Source organism: Hipposideros armiger, unplaced genomic scaffold (genome assembly GCF_001890085.2).
Source record: "Hipposideros armiger isolate ML-2016 unplaced genomic scaffold, ASM189008v1 scaffold_46, whole genome shotgun sequence".
NCBI classification, from domain to species: domain Eukaryota; kingdom Metazoa; phylum Chordata; class Mammalia; order Chiroptera; family Hipposideridae; genus Hipposideros; species Hipposideros armiger.
Genome location: NW_017731396.1, coordinates 4,087,179 through 4,114,455, shown reverse-complemented (window position 1 = coordinate 4,114,455; position 27,277 = coordinate 4,087,179). Strand labels below are relative to the sequence as shown.

Here is a 27,277-nt window from a genome sequence, read left to right as displayed (position 1 = left end):
ACTATACTGTAATATAATACAAAATAATAAAGAAAATACAAAATATAAAGAAAAATAAACAAATCAAACTGCACTTACCTTTGAAAACCTTCGTGGCTGGTGTGAGGGACATAAGAGAGAGGAGGGTTATGGTGTAGGACGACTCTCACTATCGCTAATGGAATCACTGTTATCTATTGGCTCAATGGAATCTTTTTCTTTTCGTGCAACTTTTAACAAGGAATCTATCCAATGACACTTGCTTTTGCTTCCTTTTGAGGATTTCGTGGAAATGTGACATTGCATTGTCGTTAAACAAATTCATTGCTTTCACTGCTATAGCCTTATTCGGGTGGTGATTTCTATAAAATTTTGCATTGTTTCCCACATTTCACACATCTCCCTAATCTCATTTGAAGTGAGGGATTCCTCCGCCTTTTTCTCTTCCTCTTCTGCAATGAGACCTCCTCCATAACCTCTTGCTGTTACTGGCGATGCAGATCCATCATTTCATCGGTGGTCAGCTCCTAGTCATGTTCCTACACCAGCTCTTGAATGTCGTCCTCATTCACCTCCAGTCTCATGGTCTTCCCCTGTCACGTCCAGCGTGGCAAGGGCAAACGGGTTTCTCTTGAGGGGCGACGTAGATTGAATAAAGAGTCAGAGACAAAAGTAGGGTTAAGAGCGAGACCAAGGGACTCAGTCAGAGAAACTGAGCGAGCTCCGAATCGGTCAGCGCATGGCTTTTATTGAAAAGAAGTGAAACTGTTTTACTGCTGTCAATCAAANGCTGCTCAGCTCGGGCTGGACTCGAACCGCTGTTGCTCAGAGCTCAAACTCTTGAGCGAGCTCTTAACCAACTGAGCCACTCGGCCGGCCCTTTTCCATCTTCTTATGTCCTGTTGAACTTAGCTCATTCTGGGCACTCACACACGTGTCTTTGGCATGTGGGAGAATGTACTCACCATGCCATTGGGAGGAATGCCGGCCTCTAAGAGCACAGTCCCTTGCTGTTCACGGCAGCAACGGCCGTCGGAGGGTTCCTCTGTTCAGTGACAGCCCCTTCCCTGCCAACTCAGGCCTGCCCCTGGTCATTCAGGGCTGGTGTCCTCTATCCACTTCTGAGAATCCTGAGACTCTGTGTACCTCCTTGTCCCTATGTCACTTACTTTGTGGCATCTACTAAGAGTTTCTCTCCTTCCTTTAGCCTCCCTCCAAACCTAAAGGAAGTCCGCAGGCCCTTTGGACTTTCGTTGACATCCTCACATTGGCGACAGCAGAGAACGCTGTGGGGTAAAAGGCCGCCCCGTGGCTCCCATCTCCCCTGCTCTAGCTCAGCCCCGCTTGGGGCGGCCCACAGGCCATCCGGGCGCACGTGTGCCTTCCACGTGTGCAGGACAGGACCTTGCCTGGTGCCCTGCCGTACAGATCAGTCTCGGTTCAACTGAAGAAAATTCTGCATTTCTTAACCTAACGATGAGGACCTCTTTTCACCTATCAAATTTCTTTTTTAAGATAAGAATATCTAGTGCTAACAGGGTTGTAGAGGAGGAAACTAACCTGCAAAGGCCTGTTTCGTCACCGCTGTGGCTGATGGGCAGAACTAGTGCTCTGCAGCTCCACGAGAATGGAGATTGGTAAAGCCTTGCTGGAAGGCGGTCTGTTTATGTCCTATATATCAGTCAAGGTCCGGTCAGGGAAACAGAGCCATACCTGTCATCTTAGCAGGGAGAGTTTAATATAAGGAACTGGTCAAACAGGTATTGGAAGACAGAAAGGCACATAAGGCATGCTGGGGTAGCACAGATGCTAGGCGCAGGAAGCTGCCCTCACCTGTCCTAGGGGAGAGGCTGGGGTTGTTGGGATGTAGCAGCTCCGGTGAGGCTGGGACGGAACTGGGACCCAGGCCTCTGAGGAAGGACACTGGCCGGCTGGGGCTGGTGTCCCTGAGGGTGGACAGGATGCTAGTCCTGCAAGCCTGGAACACAGCTAGAAACCGGGACCAGCTGCTGCTGCTGGCATGGACACTCACTGCTGACCGGTCAGCAAGAGGACCAGAGACCCGAGTCCCTGCTCCGTCAGTTCCCCAGTTCTCCTGTAGGGCCCTCTGTTGGCGAAACTTAACAGGTCCAGCTACAAAGGGAAGCATTTGCCCCAGTATGACAAAACCAAGTATAAAGGTGGATAACCAGCCAGCACACTCTCTTACATGTAAACTTAATTTCTAGTAATCTATTCTGTGGGCATAATTATAAATGTATGTAAATGTTTATAATAGTCACTGCAGCATTATTTATAATTAATTCACTGTGGTGACCATATTAAAACAACCTAAATTTCTGCCAATTGAGGATAAATTAAGTAAATTATAGTTTATCCATACAGTGGATCTATATAAGCCATGAAAATAATGTATTATTTACATTAAGTGGCTAAGTAATGAAAAGAAAATGCTAAGTAATGAAATAGTATGTAAAGCATGACCACATTTTGGTGCACGTATATATGATAGAAAATGTATGCAAGAATATGTACCAAAATAGTAACAGTGAGTTGGTCATTTTGGGATGGTAGAATTGTGAGTAGTTTATTCCTTATTTTTTTAATCATCTGACCATCTTAATTATTCTGTAGTAAACATGATGTGTTGTTAGTTTTAAAAACAAAAGAAGTTTAGTTACGTGTATTTTGTCCTAGTGCCCTGAACCTGTCACTGTGACTTGGGGACAAAGGACAAGGGGGTGTGTTGGTGTGTGGACTGGGGCTGTGAGACCAGTGCTGGCCTGGTGGAGCCCCACTGGTCAGGTCCCAGAGCTGGCGGGGTTGGGGGTGTTCTCCTCTCCCCTCTGTCACCAAGCAGTGTGCCCTCTGGCCCTGGACCGCCTCTGTAGTCATGGATATGTGATACCTCCGCTAATAATAGCCACTACTTATGGAATACTTACTAATCCTTTCATTTAATCCGAACTGCAGTCCTCAAGTTGGGTGCTATAAATATCTCCATTTTACAAATGAGGAAACTGAAGCTTAGAAAGGTCAAGAAGCTTGCTGAAGGTCAAGAGCTAGCGAGTGGCAGCAACCTCAGCAGTTGCCGTTCAGCACAGGTGCTCCTGGCTGCTGTGCTGTGTGCCTCCTACAGTCCGTCACCAAGCGTCGGGCGCCAGAGAGCCTGCGTGGGGCATCCCAGACTCTCCCCCACGTGGCCTTCAATCCATGCTAAGACCTGCTGATATAGGGCCTGACTCCTGAACATGTCTGGCTCTCAGACGTGAGTTAGACATTGAGACACGGAACAAGCACCTCTCTTACGCCCCAGAGCACTCTAGCTTAGAAAAAATGCTTAAGATCAGACTTTTGTTTCAAAAGTAAAATTAGACTTCAAAATAGGAGTATTTTATTTGTATCACAGCAGCCAGTTCCTTAAGGGCCAGCTCTCAGAACTTGGAGGGAACACTGATAACCAAGACTTACTTCAAGACTGTTCCCTTCCCCACACTGAGCCAAATCAGCAAAGCCAGCGGTAGCCCAGCCCAGGCAGACTCAGGCTCCAGTGCAACAAGTATATATGAAGTTCCTGCTGTGTGTCAGCACTGGCTTTAATGGCAGGGCCCAGCGGTGGAATGTCAACCCCCCACCCCCACCCCGCCGCCACCGTGGCCAGACATTCTAGTTGGGTGACAGACACTTTCAGATAGTGAGTGTTGGAGAAGGGCATGGTGCTACTTGAAGAAGCAAGGTCAGGGTAGGTCTCTGAGGAAATGACTTTGTAGTAAATTGAAAATGAGTCCAAAGAGTGAACCATAAGATCTCAGCCACAGTGTGGCAGGCAAAGGGGGCAGCAAATATAAAGGCCCTGAGGCCTGGGGGTCTAGTTCATTTCCAGCCTTTTAGAACTAGGACTTGGGGATTAGATCTTGGGCTAAAGTTTTGAGGGAGCATTAGGAGTGAATTTTTTTTAAATGTTGGGAGAGATGTATATTGATGCGTTAACAGTCGTTACTTAGCGTCTGCTATGTTTGGGATACAGTACAGGTATTAAGAGCAATTTAGAGGGTATAAGAGGCCCTGCGTCCACCTCCTCGCCCCATTATCTCTATTTTGTAGACTCTCCTCAATCAGTTCTCCACACTTCAGTTCACACTTTCCTATAATTAATAAAATGACACTTAGTTCATCTTAATGAAAGGTTGACCTACTGATTATACATAAGTGCTTTCAGATCTTTGTATGGTAGGTGTAAGTTATCTTGTTCCTTTTATTTTAAATAACTGTTTTTTGTCACAAAAAAAAAGGTATTCATTGGAAAATATAGAAAATACCAAGAAGAAAATTAAAATAATTGATAATCCCTGCACTCAAAACAGAATCTGTTAACATTTTGCTCTGTATCATTCCAATCAATTATATATATATATTATGCTGTTGGAAAAGTCATGACATATTTTTTTCTATGTTTTTCATTTCAAAAACGTGTCATGACTTTTCCGACAACCCAATATATATGGAACGAGGTGTGTGTGTATTTTTTAAATATGATTGGGCCCAAACTGTATATTTTGTTTGGTAATCTGTGGTTTTCACTTAATAGATGATAAGTATTTTCTCATGTTCTCAGTTGGGCATTAGGAGTATTTATATTTTTTCTCTAATGTAAGTAGTACTTTAGTGAGTTTCCTTGGAGATGAATCTTTTACATGCCTGTATGTGGTTTTTTGTGTTTGTTTTTGTTTGTCATACAGGAAAAGATTCTGGCCTTTTGTGTGTTTTTTTTAAGGTATAATTGACTATAACATTATATTAGTTTCAGGTGTACAACATAATGATTAGGTATTTGTATATATTGCAAAATGATCACCACAATAAGTCGTTAATTTTTTTCTTGTGATAAGAACTTTTAAGACCTATTCTCTCAGCAACTTTCAAATATGCAATGCAGTGTTATTAATTATAGTTACCATTCTGTACCATCCCCAGGACTTCTTTATTCTATAACTGGAAGCTGGTATCTTTTGACCCCCTTCACCCATTTTGCCCACTCCCCTCCCCCCCTCCCCCTTGGCAACTACCGATGTATTCCTCTGTATCTAGGAGCTCAGTGTTCTTTTTAATTTGGTTGCTTGGTTGAGTTTTTGGTTTTTTTAGATTCCACATATAAGTGAGATTGGCTGAATAATATTCCATTTTTTAATATATATCTCACATTTTCTTTATCCATTCATCTGTATCTATTTTCTTGAGTAGAATTGGTGGGTCAAAAGCATGGGCATATTGATGACTTGTGATGCATTTTGTCCCTTTGTCTCACTATTCATCCCAGCCTGTATTTATAGTGTCTGTTTCTCCAAGGCCTTAGCTACACTCAATAGTCTCACTTTTGTAATGTCTGCCAATTTGATAGGTGGAAAACAGCATCTTATTTTAATTTACTTTTTAAAAATCTTGTTCTTAAGCCTATTGTCTTTTCTGACAGGTTCCCTCTTTTTAAATTTGTCATGAATTCAGGAATTTCTCCTGTTTAAGCTGTTTGTCATTTGCATGACTACATTTGATCTTTGTTCCACTTTAATAGGTGCATGGATGTTGGTAATTGGTAAATGAGTGATGAGTATGTGGGAACTCACTCTGCTTTTCTCTGCTTTGGTACATGTTTGAAAATGTTCCTAATACAAAAGTATTTAACATAACAGTCACATTTGATAGGTACAGGGCCCTTAATAAAATGTAACCCAATTTTTTTTCTGCTCAGGGATGCTCACTTGAAGTGCTGTGGAATTTCTATAAATGAACTAAAATTGGGGGAGGTATGATAATTCATTCAGCTTCTTGTCATTGGTGAGTTGACGCTATCCTAATGATGCCAAGCGATTCTCAACTCTGAATTTGCAGATTTGTATTTATTACTCCGTAACATGGTAGCAGCAATAGCCGCATTTAAAAAAGGTAAGAAAGTATATATCCTCCAGTCCCGTTGTCTTTCTTTTTTAGATGTTGAGCATACCGGAGCTACCAGCGAGTTCTATGACAAGTTCACCATCCGCTATCACATTAGCACCATTTTTAAAAGCCTTTGGCAAAACATCGCTCACCATGGCACCTTCATGGAGGAGTTCAAGTGAGTATGGGGCCCCGGATATCACAGCTTGCTCTCTTGCAAATCACAGGTAAAGTGGCTACTTAAAAGCTTTCCCAGCTGGCTCCTTGTTGACAGTTGCTGCCTTGGTCTCCGCCTCCTTTCACTTTTCCAGATGTGACTGCGACATGTAAGCAGGGAGGGAGGGCTATGTGTCTGTGCTTGCGAGATATTGCTGAACTTTAGATTTGTCAAGGTACTTGGAGGATGGTATTATACCTAAAGAAAGAATCTCTAAATATTCTGAGATGATGTCTTAAGTGGTTTTTGGTGTTTCTATGGTTACAGTGTCAAATGAAGTTGTCAGAATGACTAAAACGAGATCGTAGTGTTCTTGAATGGAATGCAAGCTTTAGAGTTAGAAACGTTAGTAGTTTGAATTTAGAAGCAGTTGGATTGGGGTTGTCGTTTGAAGCGTCGTTCTTTGTAGTAAGGCCCTAAAGCTTGATTAAGGGCTTTTCGTTACCTACCTGGAATTTCAGCAACTACTTAAACCTGGACGTTAGTAATTCCATCTAAATTACCTTTAAAAAATGAAGGTGCTTTAAAAAGAAAAGTAGATGAAAATATTGAAATCATGAGAATTCAGGAGAAATTTCATGCCATCTTCTTGGATCTTTTGCAACCCGTTAGATATTTGATCAAGTTTAGCTGTCACTTGTTAACTGAGTTTTACGAGTCAGTAATACCTGTGGGGTATTACCCAGTGGGGTAACCATTTGCCAAATGGCTCTCTGCAAAGCAAACTCTCTAAGGTAATGCTTTGTTTCTATGAACTGCTCTTCTGGTCGGAATTATGTTCTAGCGGAAGCCTGGCACAAGTGTAGGAAGCCAGGCGGGCCCACCGCCTGATCTGCGTGGTGCTCTGGAATTTTCCATGTTCTTCCCGCCCTTGTCCACAGGAACGTCCCTTCCCAGGCCTGGGCTCACTGCCTTGATTACACAATGGTAGATCCTGAAACGGAGCTCCTCTTTTCTCTACTAATCGGGCACTTACAGAGCTGCACCCAGTTAGGTCAGGCCATCTCAGTTTCCCAGCAGTTCCCTCCATTAGAATATGATATGCAGGACAGTTGTGTGGATTGAAAGCTTTGAGCTCTACAAAGTAAGTGAATATCCTGCTTTATTAGTATTACAGCTTCTAATTTTCCTTCAGTGCAGCTTTCTTTATAATAAGGAATAACTATCACTAGTTGTCCAGTCACTTACATGTGGGTAAATTATTTGGGCTTCCTTTGTATCATGGTGAGTGTAAACATATTTTCTTGTCTAGCCTGGAAGAGTGTTTTTTTTCTATTTAAAATCTCAGAGGGAATGAGCCAGGGATGTGCTAGTAAACCTCCTCTCTGAAGGGGAAAAAAAACAACAACAGCATTTGCAGGTTTTCTGAGGTGTAAATACTTACACTTTGGCCAAATCGAAGCTGCCAAGGTAACCTGCTCACAAAATTCCAGAATTTTTAGCAGTTGGCTCTCATGAGTCATGCAAGGTGAACCCGGCCCATCACTGGAGTAAGTTTATCATGATTAATTAAAAAGAACAACACGATCTAAGGAGAGACGTGTAGACCTGGACCTCCGTGAGACTTGAGCTGTGCCGAGGTCAGCAGTCCTGTAGGGCGACGTGCTCGTCCCTTTGGGTGGAGGCCCATTTTCTCCGGGATCTGCTGCGGATTTTGCTTTGGGGAGAGGTATGATCACGCCCCATGTGATTGCCTTTTCAGTTCCGGGAAGCAGTTTGTTCGCTATATAAACATGCTGATCAATGACACGACGTTTTTGCTGGATGAAAGCCTGGAGTCTCTGAAGCGGATCCACGAAGTGCAAGAAGAGATGAAGAATAAGGAGCAGTGGGAGCAGCTGCCCCGGGTAAGCACAGCGCAGGCGCGGGACAGGCCCCCGGGAGCGCTCCGCAGGGGCTGCGCGGCGTCCTGATGACCGAACCTGACTGACCGGTCAGGGCACGTGGGCTTCCACCTCTGGGCGTCCACGAAGCTACATGCCAGGTTTGGGGCACGACAAAACCTAAACGCTTGCTCTAGAGCTAAGAGATGAGTTGAGAAGTCTGTCCAAATGTGTCCGAAAACTTGTTCTCCCTTGTAAAGGGCTTTTTGATGAAGAGCTTTTGTTGTCCAAATATATTGATTAAGATTTATGAAAGCAGGAAATAAGCCTCTAGAATTCTGACTGCTAGGTAAGAATTTGATCTGTTCCTGTGATGTTTGGGCAACGATATGAGTCACTCAGGATTCTGTTGAGTTGTTTTTCTCTCCATCGATTTTGGTTTTTCTATTTAGTTATTCATGGAGAAGAGGCCTGTTGTGCCAGGTTCCATGAGAAGCGCATGCTGTGCCGGTGACAGCGTCCTGCCCTCTCTGACATGTACTGCAGCCATGTAGATGGTCCCCTGGTCAGTTACTAGGCCCTTGACAGCTACTGCTGATGTCATATATTGGTTAGTGCTGAATTAGAACTGCTTCCGGAAGGAATTCTCATGTAAAAGGCGGAGGACTGATTTTTCTTTGCTTGGAGCAGCATTCTTAAAATGAAAACACTGTTGAGGTTCTAATGCTGTGGAGTCAAAAAGTACCTAAACGTAAGACATTGAAACACATTTCAGGAAGGCTTTCATCCCACGTAATCCTGGGGTTGAGGAGAAGTTTACATCTTGCTCTAACCAACATGCTTAAACTGCCAACTTAAACCTTTCATGGGGCTTTTTCCGGGGTCCTTGAATGCTGGGTTTCTCCTGTGTCCAGGCCACCACGCTCCTTGAGCTCTTCTAATTGTGCTGTTGCGATAATGTTATGGTCTTCTTTCTCCTTGGCACTGCACTGGCACCCACTGGAGTCCATCCCACCCACTACCCTCCTATTCATCTCAACACACCTGAAACTTTGGCCGCTGGGCCTCCAAAAGCTCCCTCCCGCAGCTCCCTGTCTCCCATGGGGGCATCAGCCTGGGCCTGGCGCTCCACACCTCCCCAGCTTGCTCTCAGGCGCCCTCCCAGGCTGATCTCCCGTCGGCTCCAACGTGGCCCAGTCCTGGGCCCTCGCAGAACCTGCGAGGAAACCGAGACGCCTTGGCGAATGACCCCCAACACTGGAGTCCAGGGCTCCTGGGTTTAAGACCTGCCACTGCCACACGTTAAAAGTTCCTTAATTTCTGTTTCCTCGTCCATAAATCCGAGATAATTCCTCCCTTGTGGGAAGAGACTGCGGATGACAAGCCCGTGGCTCAGGACTGGCCCCGAGAAGGTGTCAGGACAGACAGAGCCTATAATGGTTCCACCTGCCTCGAGACACTCCTGTCCAAAACGCTCTGCTTCCCATTCGCCCGTAGTAAAACCCCGCCCGCTCTCTTGAGTAAGACCTTGTCCCACTCCTGCCTCCTGGTTGGCATCCCCCAGCCAGAGCGGCTGCAGAGCCTCACCTTTCTCTGCCCCTCTGTAGTGCCTGCTTACGATGCGCATCTTCGACCAGCTTAGGTCGATGTTGGGAAACAGGTCTATAGCACATTACCTTGTTCACGGTGCTTAATAGCATTTGTTTGAGACGACTGAACAGCTATTGATTTTGTCTGTGTTAATAATGGATGAGAAAGGGGCATAAATAATCTCTAACAAGTGCTATTTCAGAAATCATTTCTGTTTGACTTTGAAGTCACTTTCTGCCTTCCACCTCCCGCCAGCTCCTTATCTCCCTGCCCTGAGTCCGGTGCTCGGCCCGCAGGCCTCCCTTCCCTTTCCACACTGGCTCCCCAGGTCGGGGTTTCTCAGTGAGGGTGCTGGCTGGTGTTTCGAATGTAATGGAATTCTGATATAATGATAATTCTTTATTAGGAGAGACTGCCCCATACACTGCAGGACATTTAGCATCTCTGGCTCACTCCATTTCATGCCAGTGATGCACCCTCCTCCCCCGAGTTGTCAGGCAACCAGAAACGCTCCCACACATGGCCCGATGCCCCCAGTTGAAAATCACAGTGAGGGGATCTCATCTGTCCCAAGGCTTTAAATAGCTGGATATTCTAAAGACTCCAACATGCGTCTCCCCAGCTCAGGTCTCCCCTGACTTAGGAACAGGCTGCTGACCTGCTTCTCTGCCTGGTGGTCTGATAGGTAGCTCAGATTGTCCAAAACTGAACTCTGGTGTCCTTCAGATCTCTGCAAGCCTGCCCGGTCTCAGCAAGTGACAGCTGCATTCTGCCAGTTGCTCTGGCTCTGCACTTTGGTGTCTGCCTTGATTCCTCTCCCTCTCAGCACAACTGCTGGGCTCCATCTTAAAATACACCCAGATCTGACCTCTCCCGCCATGTCCAGCCACTACCATCCCTTGTCTGGATTATGATAGTCTGGTCTCTTAGGCTCCATTTTGACATCTCCAAAGCAGGGGGATGCTGTTAAACTCTCAGCCTGCTCGTTATGACCACTCGGCTCAGAACCCTTCCTGGCTCCCCCTCTCCAGCCAAATCCCCAGTTAGAGGGCACGGCAGCATCCAGCCCCGCCGCTCCTCCACGCCCCCACCCCCCATCCCCCACCCCGGCCCCTTCACTCACTGCCCCAGCCACACTGGCCTCCTTGCTTTTCCCTCTACCTGATGCAGGCTTCCCCAGATCTTTGCTGACTCACTTCCTTCAGATAGCCACTTATATGTCACCTCCACAGGGAGGCCTTCCCTGACCGCCCTTTCCGAAATGGCACCCCCTGACCCTAACGCACTCTTTCCTTCCCCTTCTCCTGGTTTAATTTTTCATCACCATCAGACTTCTATGTGTCCATTGGGTGTGTGTGTTTCTTGCTTGTCTCCCTAACTGGAATCCAAGCTCCGTGAGGGCAGGGAGCCTTGTTGGGCGTGTTCTGTCCTCCATCTGCAGTGCCGAGGGGAGGGGCTGACCTACAGCGGGGCCCGGTTATATCTGCAGATGTGTGAGCGAGACGCCCAGGCACACGCTGAAGCAGCTCTCAGCTTGGTCTTCAGTCTTTTGTGCAGTCGGCTCATCCTTGGCCGAGGGACAGTGGACAGGTCACACAGCAGTGCCGCGGAGCCCCCACCAAGCCCTTCCTCAGAGGGCACTTACCACGGGGACACGCATCGGTAACTTCAGCTGTTCTAGCTCGTTCTCCTGCCCCAACGTAAAGTAAACTGACCCCTGAGCAGATGGCAGAACTTAGGTCTTTACTGATATTCCTGTATTTTAATCCATCTCAGTATTTCGTGTCACACCTTGTGTCCCCATGAGTCAAGTGCACCTTATTATCTTGTTTCCTGGCCTGCGGCAGAATGGAAGGAGGTGATAGTGCCAGAGGCAAGCGTGCTGACAGTTTAAGGGGTGACAGCCTAACAGTGTGGAAACACACAATTCAGAAGCTTAGCAGTTCACAGGTACTTGGTATAGGGCCATACCCAGAGGCCTCGGCCTCATAACATAACACATCGCATGTTTTTAAAATAATGAAGACTAAGTAAGAGTGGTTATTGAGGGAAATAAACCGCCCTTTACTAGCACCCATGTGTATCAGGCACGACATAAGGCTCACTTACTTGATCCTGCATAGAAGTTCATGTTGACTTCTTTTATCATTGAGGAAACTGGGAAGTTGAAAAATGTGCCAAGCTCACTTTACTCAGAGTCCTAAAGGGCTCTAATGTGGAAAGGAATAAACGTCAGTATTCTGGAGAATTCGCTGATAGGGGTCGTCCTAGCATTCCCTACAGAACTTGGCTTTGTTACGCACTTTTCCGGTTGTGAGCTGACTGTATTCTTCCGTCACGCTTGGCGTGGTGGTGAGCTGATGAATCGGACTGAGATTTGTTTGGCGTCTGCTCCGTTTCCCCAGGACCAGCAGCAGGCCCGCCAGTCTCAGCTCGCTCAGGACGAGCGTGTCTCACGCTCCTATCTTGCCCTGGCAACAGAAACCGTGGACATGTTCCATATCCTCACAAAGCAGGTCCAGAAGCCGTTCCTCAGACCAGTGAGTAGAAACTTTGGGGTATTTGTTTTGTCTATTGGGGTTCCACATTCAGATTCTGTCACTTATAATGAAATATGGTTGTTGAAATCCTGGACGTTTCAGTATCACAGTCACTGATAAGTGAAATTCTGTTACTGATTTTCTTCCAAATTAGGCTCATTGATACACACAAGTCTGCCAACGGCCACGTCCAAGATAACTGAATTCACTTTCCACGTAGACAGCACTGTGGATTGTTAATGTTGGAGCTGTGACACATTTTTGTCATGATTGATTTCTGCATTTTAGTTATAGGAAAAGTGTGAGGTAACAGCAATTGGAAATTAGTTTACTAAGAAATCATCGATAATGTGTCACATCTTTGGTTCTCTTAGCTGTGGCTTTGTTACACTAAGAAGCCAAAGGTTAATGATAGCCACAGCGAGGGTTTATGATGGAGCAAAGGTAGACAGAGTGTGGCCTTGATTAGTTAAGACGGGGTCCTGTTTCTGAAATTGAAACGGAGCCACGGAACTGAAGATCTCTGCTTTGCTTCAACCCCACCCCAAAGCTTTACCCACCACACACTTTAGAAGCCTTAATGGTGTGGCCGGGACAAGGGTAGTGAGGAAGACAGGAAAGGGGCCTGAGATTTGGCAGCTAATTGCCCGTGTGGAGACAAGTTTACAACGGAGTGTAATCTTACTACACATTTCCTCCAATTTCCGCGTTCACTTTTACCTCCAACGTTATCGCCACACCGGGGCTGTGTGCAGCTCGACAGATGAGCCTCCTCCTCTCTCCCCTTTCCATTTCATGTCTCATCATAAATGATTTCAGTGCAAGAACCGTGGAACGTGAAACTAACCAGAGCTCACTGTTAAAAGCGTAAGGACACTGCAGCTAATTTAAACATACATCACACACTTGCTTCTCTTAGAGGGCTGCAAATGGGATTTCTTTAAACTTTACCTGTGAAGTCCAGACAATAAATAGTTTGGCCATTATGGGCCACACGCTCCCTGTCCTAGCTACGCCTTTGCTGTTGCAATGCAGAAACATTCGCAGTACATAAATGAGTGTGGCTGTGTTCCAATAAAACTTTATCAAAATGGACATCCGGCCAGGTTTGTCCTGCAGCTAACAGATTCCCTCCCCCTGCTCTAACCCACGTTTGATTTTTTTGTCCGGTGACTCCAGTGGCAGTGCCACCTGATTGTTAGAAGGTGGGAAACTGTAAAAACTATTTAGGACTAAATGATCATGAAGCCTGTATTTAGTTCTCAGCTCTTCATTTTTTAAAAGAAACTATTGAAAGCAAAGTCTAATATTTCCATGTCCATTAAAATTAATTTTTTTCAAGGCCTGCTCATGGCCCTGGGCCCTCTCCTGCCCTAGCCTGTGACTGGGCATGCTCAGAGATTTCCTTTTTCTTTGCTACCATTTTCACCTTCTTCATCGACTGGCTGACTCTGTCCTAGTATCACTCTTTTACTCCACAACTTCTTAATTAAGTACAGGAGTACTTTACTTTCTGCACAGGCATGTTCCTAAAAAGCCAAGTTTAAGTTGAATTTGTGGAAATCCAGTTATTACATTTAATGAAAACCTTGTCACATGAAGGGAAGCTTTCACTAGCCCTTTCTTATAGGCAGTATTAAACACAGATTTGCTTAAAGCATTGTATGCCCACATGATAGTAGGCACTGTGTCATCTTGTGGGGTTATTGCATTATCATTATTTTCTAGTTGTTTCATTGAGGTTTGCTTTGTCTCATGGGCTACATTTAAAACTATTCAAGGCATAAATTTTATCTTCTACTCCTTTTGCATTACCTTCTTCTACCTCTTTGCATCTGATAAATAAATAAGAAGGGTGCACACTAAATTGTCAGGGACTTTTGAAATTTATACAAAAATAATGCAGAAAATGATGGCTGAAAGAGCACAGTCAAAAACTTTTGTGACTTGTGTTATGATAGTGGAATTATGAATAATTTTCCCTCTTTCACCTATTTCTCAACAAATTTGGAGTGATCTTTGTTTTAATAATTAAAAGCATGAATTTAGAGAAAAGGTTGCCTTGTGTTGGCATTTATAAATATTCGATCAGCCTGCAACATTCTATTAAGTATCAGAATTGTTGGATTAGAAATGGAAAGTGAAAAAATTTTTGAATTAATGTTTTTCTTCAGCTTATGATACGCAGCACTTATAAGGGATTCTGTGAAGATTAATCCGGCCCATTCCTGTTCCTCCACTGAAATGGGAGTTTTTGGTCCTCCTCGCTTGTCTCAACAGCATGAATTGTCCTATTATCCTGTGATTTCTAGGAACTTGGACCCCGATTGGCTGCAATGCTGAACTTTAATCTTCAGCAACTCTGTGGTCCCAAGTGCCGTGACCTGAAAGTTGAAAACCCTGAGAAATACGGCTTTGAACCAAAGAAGCTGTTGGACCAACTGACGGATATTTACTTGCAGCTGGACTGTGCCCGGTTCGCTAAGGCCATTGCTGATGACCAGGTCAGTGCCAGGGGAGCAGGCCGCTCCAGAAGGAGTCTGGGGTTCAGGCGGATGACCTGGGCGATTTGAGGTTACCTCTCTGTGGATTTCCTGGCAAACCCTGTGCAATTACATGTCCATCTGTCCTGGATTTTCCCCAGTTGAAAGGAAGGTGATGCTTTTCAAAATACGGTTTGAGAAATTTTTCATATGGCGATGGAAATTGTGACCACAGTGGCCAGGGGACCTTGTCTGGTGGAAACGGAAATGAAATGGTTGTTTCCCTCTGGGCGTAAAGAGCAGACTTGGCCCCGAGCTCCGTCGTCTCCAGTTGGGTTCTTCACCCAAGATCTTGCTGAGGGCCTTGCTCGACAAATCCCTCCCCTTCCAGAAAGAGCCCCGTTTTCTCAAGGAGCCCAGATCTGCTTTCATGCTGCTCCGATTTTTGCAGTCCTCCGGGTTTCAAACCTCATGGTTGGTTATCTTCACATTCTTCCCTCTCCCTTATGCCTGGGCCCCGTGATCACATCGTGTGTGTTTTTCACTTTCACAGCTACCAGTTGAGTCCAGGCCCCCTGCCCAGCCTCACTCTTGGACTTTCCCGTAATCTCATAAATGGCTTCCCTTCCCCCCATGTTCTTTTGTCCTGCTTCATTTCAACATAAAATGGCTAATGCTTATTAACTGAACACCAAGTTTTATCCACTTCTCATGTTTTCACTCATTCGATCCTCACAAAATCCTTTGATACAGGTTCAGCTGGATTCCTCAGTTTAAAACGAGGCACCAAGAGGTTAAACGGCTTGCGTGCAGTTAGTGTGGGGCAGGATTCATACCCTGGCGTCTGGCCCTGAACCCCTATTCTCAGCCTCTCTGTTCTCCACTTAAAATGCCCAGAGTACCATGCTCCTTTCTCTCCATCTTTGTTCACTCTTTCTATCCGACTATTACTCACATCCCAGGTTAACCATCAGTAGGCGTTCTAGAAAGTTCTTTACCCAGACCTCATCCAAAGGTTAAAATAAGGGATTTGTAAGTACTTTTTTCAATAACAGCTGTACTGAGATATGATTCACATATGCAGGTACTTTTAGATGTAAGCAGGAGATGGGGTCTTGACAAAGTGCTTGCGATGGAAAAACACCGCATTTGTCCAAAGCAGTTTTTCCATAGAAAGTAATGGTAAAGGACAGGGTTAGGAGTTTGCAGTTATTTTGAGGGGACGCTAAAGTGTTTTTCTAGCCCACAACTAAGTAATATTGCACATGTTGAGGAATGGAAGAGGAGTGGCAGTCTGCAGTGAGGGGAAGGGAGTGGAAACACCCTCCAGTCCAGGGAGGGTCCGCTGGCTCGGGCTTGTCTGGGCTTCTCCAGCTGGGCCGGAGGTTGGGGTGTGAAAAGTCCCCAGGGACGCTTCTGTGTTTCCTGCGAGAGTCGGAAGAATCGCTTAGCGCGCCCTCTTCTCCACTCGGCCTTGCTGTGGCTGCCACGTCACAGGCAGCCAACAGAACACAGCACACCCAGTGCGACGGTGACAGCCAAGTGGGTGACAAAGGAGAGCTTCCAGCTGCCTTTCCTCAGTGACCAACAAAATGTCCACGCTGCCTGGGAATCCCTGTGGATTGTGGTGGTGGCCTGTGGTGGCACCCAGCCTGAGTCACAGACAGCGGTTTCTGCACTGTGGCCCATGAGTCTTCTCGAGTGTCTAAGTGGCCTTGGTCTTCCAAACCCACGAAGCAAGCACACACAGTGCCAGTGACACACGGAGAGAAAAACACATTCTAAGTGGATGTTTTGCTCCTTTTACAGTGTCACGCTTGTACTGACTGTTGTGTGTTTTCTGTTTATATTGGCTCTAAGGACCCTGGTTCGGGCCCTGACGACTTGATTATTTTGGAGAAGGGTTTGGGGGGCTGGCAGAGGAAGGATGGAAGGCTAGAAAACTCCAGAAGACAGGTGGTAGAAGTCCATTTTCTCCTCTGGGAGCACTGGTCTTGTTTGCTTTGGTTTGGTCTCGTATGTCTTGTTTTCTTGGGAAGACAAAGGAAGAAGAAGATGGCAGCTGTGCAAGGAAAGACACTGAGAGACTTTTCTTCCTGTGTGTAAGAGTGGGCTGAAGACAAGTGTCCAGAGGAGGTGACAAAAGGTGCCAGCACAAAGAGCCGCCAGGCTTCACACTCACAAACCTGAGGCGCGAGAGCCCTTGTCAGAGGCGGAGTGGACAGGAGTTGTCCCTGGGGCTGAGAAAGCCCAGGGTAGGGAGGCCTCAGGGTGCCTTGGTGAACCGCACTGGTGGGTGTGTGTGACTGCTTTTACGGGTAGACCCCAGTCCTGTGGCTGGACCGCAGCTCTGATGTTCACAGAGCGCTGTCTGTTAACACCATTGCTGTTTAACAACAAATAATGGCGAGCCCATCGGAAGTCACTCGTCTCCCATGCAATCTTTCCCCTTTTTTATTCACGTAATATAACAGTAACCATTTCAGAGTGTACAGTCTCGTGGCATTTAGTACATTCACATGTGAAACCATCACCTCTGCCTGGTTCCAAAATATTTTATCACCCCCAAAAAGAAATCCTGTACCCATTAAGCAGTCACTTCCGTTTCCCCCTCACTCCAGCCCCCATAGCTGCTCGTCTGCTTTCTGTCTTTATTTTACCTTTTTTTTTTTTTTCGAGTTTGTAACAGAGGACAATTTATTAGAGTAGAAAATAACAGCTCTCAAAATGAGAGGGGGTCCTGGCTGGGTTGACCCTATTTTACCTATTTTTGGATTTACTTATTTACCTATTCTGGATATTTCATATAAATGGGATCACATAATACATTACCTTTTGTGTCTGCCTTTTTTCACTTGGCGTAATGCTTTCGAGGTTCATGTTTTTGTAGTATCTGTACCAACATTTCATTCCTTCTTGTGTCTGAACAATATTTCATTATAAGGATAGACCAGGGTTTGTTGATCCATGCGTCATTGGGTGTTTCCCATCTTTTGGCTATTACAAATGGGGCTCCTACGAACATTCATGAAAAGCATTTATTTGAATACCTGTTTTCAGTTCTTTGGGATATGTACTTAGGAGGAGAATTGCTGAGTCATGTGATAATTCTGTGTTTAACTTTTTGAGGAGCTGCCATCCACATTGGCTGCACCATTTTACATGCCCACCAGCAATGTATGAGGGTATCAATTTCAATTTCTCTACATCCTCACCAATACTTGTTTTGTTTTGTGTTGTTTTGTTTTTGTTTTTAAAATAGGTACCCTAGTGGGAGTGAGGCGATATTTCACTGTGGGTTTAATTTGCATTTCCCTAATGACAAATACTAATGAGCATCTTTTCATGTGCTTGTTGTCCATTTGTATATCTTCTTTGCAGACATGTCTGTTCAAGTCTTTCACCATTTTTTCAAATTGGATTGTTTGTGGGTTTTTTGTTCTGTTTTGTTTTGAATTAAAGTTTATTGGGATGACAGTTGTTAGTAAAGTTACATAGGTTTCAGGTGTACAATTCTGTACTACATCATCTAAATATCACATTGTGTCTTCACCACCTAGAGACAGTTCTCCTTCCATCACCATATATTTTGTTTGTGTTTTTTGATCTTGAGTTGTAAGAAGAGTTCTTTATATATTCTGGATACTAGACGTTTATCAGATCCATGATTTGCAGATACGTTCATGTTTAATTTTGTAACCACTCTGTAAGAGCCTTGAAGTTAAGAACGCCTTTGCTTCTTTGACCCAACCCACATCAAACATGAAGCACCAGCTCAGTAGTAAGTGTGTGTTCGATTCATTGATGCCACTGCTCTTTGAGGCTGAACGCCATGTCCCCTTATAGGTACCCTTTGATTTCTGATAGTGCTCATTACACTGCTTTATCTGAGAAGTTGACTTACAAGCAAGCACAAATCAGCTGGTTAAAAACTCACCATCTTTAGAGAAACAGAATGGGTGAGATTTGAAGAGGATAACAAATGGGCTAAAATCAGCTACTTGTGAAAAGAGAAGTTCAAGATGAAATTGTCCCAGTCATGTCTACAGCAACGGCCAGACTTCAGCAATTCCCTGTGCAAAACATTTTAATTTTGCCCTTCCAACATCTCACTCTAATCTTTTGGCCATATCCCCGTGTGTCCCCTCCCGAAAGCAATGGAGACTGTGGACTACCTGGCTCGTTACAGATGGGCGCCAAATAAAGTATTTGTTGAATCGATGTAGCAGTTTAGTTTTAGGAAACAATAACTGAGGCTCTCTGAACTTCTCAGGATTGTAGAAGGTGGCTTTTGAGATGGTTGCTGGGCCCGCGCACCCTGCTGGCACTCTGCCTTCTCCCAGGTGCCCAGAATTAATAAGGGGCGTGGGTGTGTGTGGAGAGAGACAGTGCACTTGCTTAGAAACTGAAGTTAAAAAAGGAAAGAAGAAAGATGGAGGACCTCCAGTTCAGCTCTCTAAGGGAATACAAGTATTAAGATGAATTCATAGTCTCTCAACTTCATATGTACAGATGTTAGTGTGGGTCCTCAGATAGAAATGACAGGTCACAGGTTATGATCCTGTCGTTTAGAGTCTCAGATTGAATCATTCTCCCATTTGCCTCATTGTCACTACATTGACAAGGGGCCAATGTTTTTGCCATAAATGCAAGTTAGGATACACTTCGATATTTTGAAACGGCAGTAATGGGTGAGAGTTAGGCACCTGTGAGGTAGGTGTCACTACCCCCATTTTCCACCCAAGGAATCCAGGGCTCAGCAGAGTTGGGGGTTTGCCAGAGACCACGGAGCAGGTAGGTGGTAGAGCCAGAATTCAAGTGCAGGTTTGTCTGGGCCTGTGGCAGGCTCTTGTCCTTCTGACCATCCCTCCGGCTGTCATATGTTTAAATCGTGCCTGCTTATGTCAGCAGAGCACCTGACACTTCATAGTGTTGACTAAGAGATGTTAAAGATTGACAGCGAATGGGAGTAAGCCCCTTTTGACTATGAACTACGCTGGGTTGTTTTCACCATGTTTACCGTTAGGGAAAAGAGTCAAGTGTCCACCTCCTCATGCTGCTGGGGCAGCTGCCTTGCAAGGACTGAAACAGACAGATTCCCTTCTCTTTTTAATACTTAAGCCTTAAAAGAAATGCATGTTTCCTGTAAAAATAATTCTGAAATTTTAAAATTCCCCTCATTTGCTTCAACCTTGAAGCCCTCCCCAGAGGCATTGACCTTGTAGAGTTTGGTGTGTATTATCCCAGTCTTGATGTGTCCGTAGCCAGGTAACAGTATTGATGTCTTGGGTTGTCAGAAAAATCATGACGCATTTTTGCAACGAAAAACAGAGAAAAAATAACGTCATGACTTTTCTAACAACCCAATATATCCACATTATACTTTTAGGGCTTTTTTTAAAAAACACACACAAATAGATTCTACTTCAGGTATTTTCTGCAGCTTGCCACTTTCCACTTAAACTGTATTTACTCCTCACATTATCTCTCCTCATCTGCAGAGATCCTACAGCAAAGAGTTGTTTGAAGAAGTTATTTCGAAGATGCGGAAGGCAGGGATCAAATCCACAATAGCGATTGAGAAGTTTAAACTCCTTGCCGAGAAAGTGGAGGAGATTGTGGCCAAGAACGCACGCGCCGAGATCGACTACAGCGATGCACCCGACGAGTTCCGAGGCAAGTGGACCCCTTCTCAGGCTGACTGCTTTGCTTTCGGTTCTCTGGGAACAGGTAACATAAGAAGGGGACGTCCTGTGCCTTCAACTTTTTCATGGCGTGCTGCTTTTTGGAGACATTTTGTCTGAAATTACATTTCCTACCTTTAGCTCATATTGTAAATGAAAAGAGAAAAAAAGTCCTGAGCTGGATTTCAAAGCAGATTAACAACCTGAAGATTCTAAGGTCAGCATTGCCTTTGCAAGTGGGCATGGGCAAGTTCGAAGAAGAATTCTGAGAAGCCCTTAGAGGAAGGACCGCCGTCTGGGCTGCAGAGCCCTGAGGACCTGCTGCTGTGTCTTCTTTCTCTTTTCTTTCCTCCCAGCAGTAGCTGACAAAAGGGTACTTTGCCCTCTTAAAAAGGCAGTGTACGTGCCTTTATCTAATGCTGATTTCCTTCTAAACTCGGTGGCCCAGTAGGGGCCATTTGATCACTATTCCTATGGATATAACTTTAATTTTCCACTGATAGCAGGGGTTTTGTTTTCTTTTTCAGTTATAGGCTCTATTATTAGATTCATGTTTGCTTTGCTCTATCTCCACAGACCCTCTGATGGACACCCTGATGACGGACCCCGTGCGGCTGCCCTCTGGCACCATCATGGACCGCTCCATCATCCTGCGACACTTGCTGAACTCCCCCACGGACCCCTTCAACCGACAGACGCTGACCGAGAGCATGCTGGAACCAGGTACAGAGGGCGCAGCTGGCGCTGCCGTGCCTCCGTCAGGGCCGAGCAGTGGAACCCAAGTCCTGTAGTATCAGAGATTAATCACGGGGGGGGAAATTGACCAAACCCAGAAACGCCCTAGTTTATGTCACTCAGTGGAAAAGCCACCAGACATTCTCTGCTCTCTTTCACTGTGGAAGTCTAGACCGCATGCTCTGCTGCTTTCCTCTTCGGTCTGCATTTCACTGAGGGAACGAATGGCCTTCCCTTTCCATGTATACAGAACAGCAAGCTCACCTCAGAGAGAGCCCTCCCACCTGAGGCATTAATCCTTCCCGTTCTTTTCTCAGTGCCAGAACTGAAAGAACAGATTCAAGCCTGGATGAGAGAGAAACAGAACAGTGATCACTAAACCGTCCCCCGTGCCCACCGTCTGCTAAAAACAGCCAAGGCCCCCAGGCAGGCAGGAGCACCATCGGCGGTGAAAATGCTGTTCAAACGTTGGAGGCCAAATGTGGCAAACACACCGAGAGCCCACCCGGAACGACCAGCCGGTGGAGACCCGACGGGACTTGAATGAGAAGAGGAGCCCAATTCCTGTACATATATTTAAGTGACAAATGTGGTCAAAAGCTTGAGGGACACATTTCATGATTGCTTGTGGAATAAATCACGTCCTTCCTATGTCACAATTTGGGGCTTTTGCAAAGGAAGTCTTTTAGTGATTGATAATGAGTGGGTCTGGGCAGCATCCCCTCCATTTTTTTCCCCCCCTAAATCCAAGATCCGTTGATTTGATTGTGATTAGAGAACCTTGGACATTTTGCTGCTAAAGAATCTTACTTCCCCTCCACCCTTCCTGACCCTACTTGCACTGCTGTGGATTTTTTTAAGAGAAGCGAAAACAAAAATAAACTCCTTTCCCTGGCCCTCCAAACATATATTCTGTGAGATAACTGTGCCTGCAACAAAGTGTTAATCCTGGGATCGTATTTTTATATCATATTCACATATTTGTTTTTTTAATTGGTGTTAGATGACATGATTAATAAAAAAGGCAAGATATTTTCAGAATTCGAATTTCAGTTTTTATTTTTTTTTCCCCTTTTGAAATGTCCCTTTGAAATTTTTTTATTCTAAGCAAAATGAAGAGAAGCCTGTTGCTCTGGTCCTTGTCATAGCCCGTCTGTTAGGAATCTAAGGAACAGCTGCGGCAAAGGAAGTGTTGAAGTGTATCAGGATTTACGTGACTTACGGTTCGGGGGGAAGGGAGGGCTAGTTTTTCATGCTACGTGACAGTTCGACACCCTTACAGCTAGCCTATGAGGGTACAGAAATTCCTCGACTCGTGCGTCTGTGAGTTCGAGGCAGGGGTCCTTCGTATGATGTGTCCTTTGGGGGTCGGCCTTACCAAAGCAAAAAGGAGTGCAAGAAATGTGGAAGTGTGTCTGCTTGTAAAACACACACAGACAAACACACCCCCACACGCGCACAGACACAGGAGACTTTTTGTATTACTGCTCCCTACTTCACATACTTGAATTCTCGAATTTCCTTTGGGGTAAAAAAGGATTGGAAACCATAAAGTGTTTTGAAGAAATTAAGTCTACAGAAACATACTTTCTTCTTCTTTTCCTTTTTTGCCCCCTCCACAGACAATGTCCTCTGTTCAATTCCTAAAGCAAACTACAATAAACGGTGATACACATTCAGAAGGCATCTTCTCTGAGTCTTCTTTTTGTGGAAAGCAAAGGGGCGGGTCAACAGCAAGAGCCAAATGAGCTCGCATGTGCTGAGTCTCTCTCCTGGAGCCAGTTAGGGGTTGCTGTTTATAAAATAAAACTTTGGGATTTGTGTCAGTCGATGCTCCGTTGGGTCCTCAGCCCGCTGTCTGCTTGTCGGAGGGGATTGAGTTCTGTCATCTTCATTCTCTGCCTTCTCAGGTTCTCCGATCCAAACTGTTTTCCCTGACCTTTAAGATTCTTACTCGGGTTCAGGCATTTCATAAATATTTCCTTAGGCACTGCAGCTTACAAAACCATCGACCAGCTCGTGTGATAATAGTAGTGAGTATTTACAGAGCGTGGATGGGTACCAGGCGCTGTGCAAAGACCTTTGCGTGTACGGCTTCGTCTTCAAGAAGATGACTCTTATCTTTGTTTTTATAAACAGGTCAAGGGAGTGGAGAGGTAGTTTGCCCAAGATCACCTGGTCAGTTAGCGGAAGAGCAGGTGTCCAGGCTCAGAACCCGCACCCCTAGCCGCCATGTTTACTTCTCTTTAGCGTATTTGGACTAAATGGCGCTTTTTTCCAAAAAAATGTATCCATTGTAGCAGAAGTTGTAGACAACAATATGAACAAAAAGAAAATGAAAATCACCCAGAATTCCACCATGCAGATAATTCTGTTAATTCAGTTTACTTTTTATTAAATGTGTATATGCCTCTAAAATTAGGATGTTTACTGGCTTGAATGTGTATTGTTTATCTCCTCTCCATCCAGACTATAAAGTCATCAGAGGCACAGATTTGGTCATATTTGCATAGCCCACTTGTCCCCCTTGAATGTAATAGGATGCTGATTTGTCCGCCATAGACACTCATTGTTTTGAGTATTCAGAATTCAGAGGTTTCGTGGACCTTCTGCTGCGTGCTCTTAGGGGAAAGATATTTGGGATTTTTATTTTTAGAGTCTCAGTGTTGCTGTTTTATAGCAACTTGTGATAGCCTTCAATCTGTTAATTATGGATATTAAAATGCCAAAGTATTTTAAAAGTAGGTCTTGGCTACAAGGAAGACAGTCACATAGGAAGGGATCTAGGGATCAAATGGGCAGAAGAGAAACAATCCTTGAGAGGAAGGTGATTAACTTCTTACTCGTTTTACGACGCACTATTGTGTGGGTTTTAGAAAGGAGTTAATAAAATATCTTTTGAAAAAAATAGCTGAGGACATTACTTTGTTCTCATTTTGTAACTTTTGGGTTTGGTATATACAATTAGTGCATTTTACGGTGTATTTGTTGGGGTGCTCAGGTGACGTAAATAGGCCCCGTCTGCCAAGGTAAGTTTGTGATTGACGGACACAGCTGTAGTGGCCTATGAACTTGACGTTGGTATCAGCTAGTGCTGGGCTGAAGGAAGCTGCCTCTGGTTGACAGTGTGCATTCCGTGAGCATGCTCTGTGCGTGAACCACTGTTTCATGTGCTAATTCGTTTAATCCTCAGCAACTGGATGTAGTGTCGTGGAACCAGCATGTGAGTCTAGGCTGTCTGGGCTTCAGAGTCCCTCCCCTCCACGCCTGCTGTCCGGCAGCGTTCCAGATGGTCCGAGTTCAGAATGCCCAAAGAGATAGGGAAGCAGCACAGCCTTCTGGAAGGAGCTTTGACCTTGGGGTCAAGCCCTAGACCCAACCCTCCTTTTAAATGGTTAGATGCGCATAAGCTCATGATTTTTGTTTCTAGCCACTCATTGTTGATCCCTAAATTTATATCTCCAGTCCAAGCCCCTCTCCTGCCCTGCAGACCCTGGACAGCTCAGTTGTCTATAAGGCCCTGAGAATGAACATATTGAAGCCGGTTTCTTTCATCTTCACCCCAGGCCTGCCCCTCTTCATCTCCCCACCAGAGTAAATGGCAACCCCTCCTTCCAGGTCACTCAGGCCAGAAACCAGTCGTCCTTGACTCCTCTTTTGTGCTCCTCCTGTCCAATCTCTCCACAAATTTATCAGCTCTACCTACAAAACGTACCCCCCAATTCAGCCACTTCTCACCAGGTCCACTGCTGTTACTGGGCTGAGCCGTCCTGGATAATTGACGTAGCATCATGGCTGTCTCCCTATTTCTCCCCTTGTCCTCCTTTCTCAAAACACCAGCAGGAATGGTCTTGTTAAAACTTAAGATCATGTCCCTTCTTGTCCTTAAAACCCTCCAATGACTTCCTACTTCTCTCAGAATAAAAGATGCTGTTACACTTGCCTAGAAGGCATTATACTCCCACCCTGTTATCTCTTTGATCTCATATCCTACGGCTTCCCCTTATGCCAACCACGGAGCCATCCTGGTCTCTGCCTTCCTTAAACAGGCACGCTCTCCACCCTTGCTAGAGCCCTTGGGCTTCCTACTTCCTCTTCCTGCAGATATCCACATGCATCACTCACCCCCTTATTTGCTTTAGGTCTTTACTCAAATATCACCTCCTTGGGTCCTTCCGTGTTTACCCAATTTAAAATTGCACTTCATTCACCCACCTTTGAACAGGAGCTAATTTATCACTGTCTTAGGGCATGAGAGAGCCACACCTAGAATGAATTATGGATTCATCCAGTATCCCATGCGTCCTGTACGTCAAGGTAAGCAAGTGCTGCACTGTGTTACCTGTGCCTTTGCTGCACCTTGCTCTCCCATTTCTTCATTTTCTCCATGGCATTTGTCATTATCTAACATGCTATATCTGTTATTTACTTGTTCACAGTCTATTTCCCCCACTAGAATGGATGCCTCACGAAGGCAGAGATTGTAGTGTGTTCTGTACCCACAGCCCCTGGGAGAGTTCCTGGCACAAAGTAAATGCTCAATATACTGGTTGAATGAATTATCTAAACATATTTGTCATTCCAGTTGTATCGGTTGTCTGTTGCTGTAACCAGATCACCCCCAAATTCAGTGGCGTGATACAATAACCGTGATTCTATCTCCCACAGTTCTGGAGTTTCCCAGAGCAAGCATCAAGAAGACCAGACAGAGGCTGTATCGCCTAGGCTTGGAAGTCACACTGTGTCACTTCTGCCTTAGTCACAAACCCACCTGAAATTAAGAGGAAGGAACGTAGGACCCATCTCACTATGGGAAGATGTTAGCATCACATTGTAAGGAGAGCATTTGGGATGGGAGATAATTGTTCTGGCCACCTTGCAAGATAAGACCTGCCACATGCCCTTCTGCCAACAATTTACCATCTTCCTATTAGCAAAATACATTCATCCCTTCCCCCCGAAGACTCCTAGATTTCATCCCATTATGGCATCAGCTTGAAGTCCAGCATCCCATCACCCAAATCAGTCCAGGTGCAGATGAGGTGCCTCAGATGTGATTCTTGGGGTTACAGTCCCTTGAGTGCCATTCCTCTGGACCTAAAAATGTAGACTAAAGAGACAAGTCGTGGGCCGGCCGAGTGGCTCAGTTGGTTAAGAGCTAGCTCAAGAGTGCAAGCTCTGAGCAACAGCGGTTCGATGCCCAGACTGAGCTGAGCTGCCACTGAGCTGCGAACAGGTGGCAGGATGGCTCAGCTAAAAAAAAAAAAAAAGAGAGAGACAAGTCATCTACACACACACACCATGCACTCACCATATAATGATGGGACAGGCATAGGAAAACCATTATACAAGTAGATGCCCTGTTTAAAAAGTTGGAAATGGGAACACACAGGAGTCACACTGGTCCATAGTAACTCTGAAATCCAGCCAGGTCTGTGCTGCTGGTTCCCTGTTCAGGGATCAGTCCTACAGCCTGTGAACTGGTCACCAGGGCTCTCAGCTCCACCCTCTGGGTTCTTGGGGTTTTTTTTGCCTCTGAATCTTTTCTTCCTTTTTCATCAGAAAACTGAATTGCAGCTAAGTACCCTTCCCAGTTTGTTTCCCCGCTCATAAAAAGTGATTAGGTTCAAACATCTTTTCATGTTGTACTTTCTGTGTCCCCTTTCATTTATGGTGGAGGTACTTTCCTCAGAACAATTCCCTTAAAATTGTGTGGGTTTCCTATGAATCTCTTGGAGTCTATTAGACAAAAGACACAGCCACAAATCTCTTCAAGACAAACTCTTTTCTGTTTTGGGTTTCCTCTGAAACCCTTAAATCTTTCTGAGATCTTAAACAAAGGGTACTTACAGTCCTGTTCTTGGCCTTATCTTTAGATGTTTTTCTGACCGTGCTCTGTATTTGGTTTCTGCCCAGAGTTATTTTTCCATAGGCAATAAGAAGAAGCCAACTGACACGTTCATTAACCTGCCCTGCAATCCCCTGACCTAGATCATTGAGTTCACTAGGTACATTTCCTCTTTTCCACAGACAGCGTTGCCAGAGTTCCCCCTACTACATAACAAGGGTCCCCTTTCCTCCAGCTCCCAATAACATTTACTCACTTTCCGTGAAAGCCTTTTTGATGTCCTTTAGGCCCCACTGATAGCCTCCTCCATGCACCTCTGTCTCCTGCCCACCATCCAGCCCCAGAGCCAATGTCACATGTTTTAGGCTTTTGTTCTAACCACACCTACTTCCACAACTTAAATCTTGCTGCTACAAAAATCACCCAAATGTAATGGCTTAAAAC

General features: G+C 45.2%; 1 protein-coding gene across 4 annotated transcripts in view; it reads left to right on the top strand.

Annotated features, from left to right (window-relative positions):
• UBE4B (ubiquitination factor E4B) overlaps positions 1-22,668 on the top strand; it is a 135,991-nt gene extending 113,323 nt beyond the window's left edge. For 2 of the 4 annotated variants that reach the window (XM_019639778.1, XM_019639776.1), the window contains 7 exons: positions 5,965-6,091; positions 7,833-7,977; positions 11,949-12,083; positions 14,396-14,587; positions 20,068-20,242; positions 20,827-20,973; positions 21,303-22,668. In XM_019639778.1, the coding sequence (XP_019495323.1) occupies positions 5,965-6,091; positions 7,833-7,977; positions 11,949-12,083; positions 14,396-14,587; positions 20,068-20,242; positions 20,827-20,973; positions 21,303-21,364 (983 nt within the window). In that variant the 3' untranslated portion in view covers positions 21,365-22,668. The remainder of the gene's footprint in view (positions 1-5,964; positions 6,092-7,832; positions 7,978-11,948; positions 12,084-14,395; positions 14,588-20,067; positions 20,243-20,826; positions 20,974-21,302) is intronic. The other 2 variants (XM_019639777.1, XM_019639775.1) reach the window with 1 other exon arrangement.
• The last annotated feature ends 4,609 nt before the right edge of the window (positions 22,669-27,277 follow it).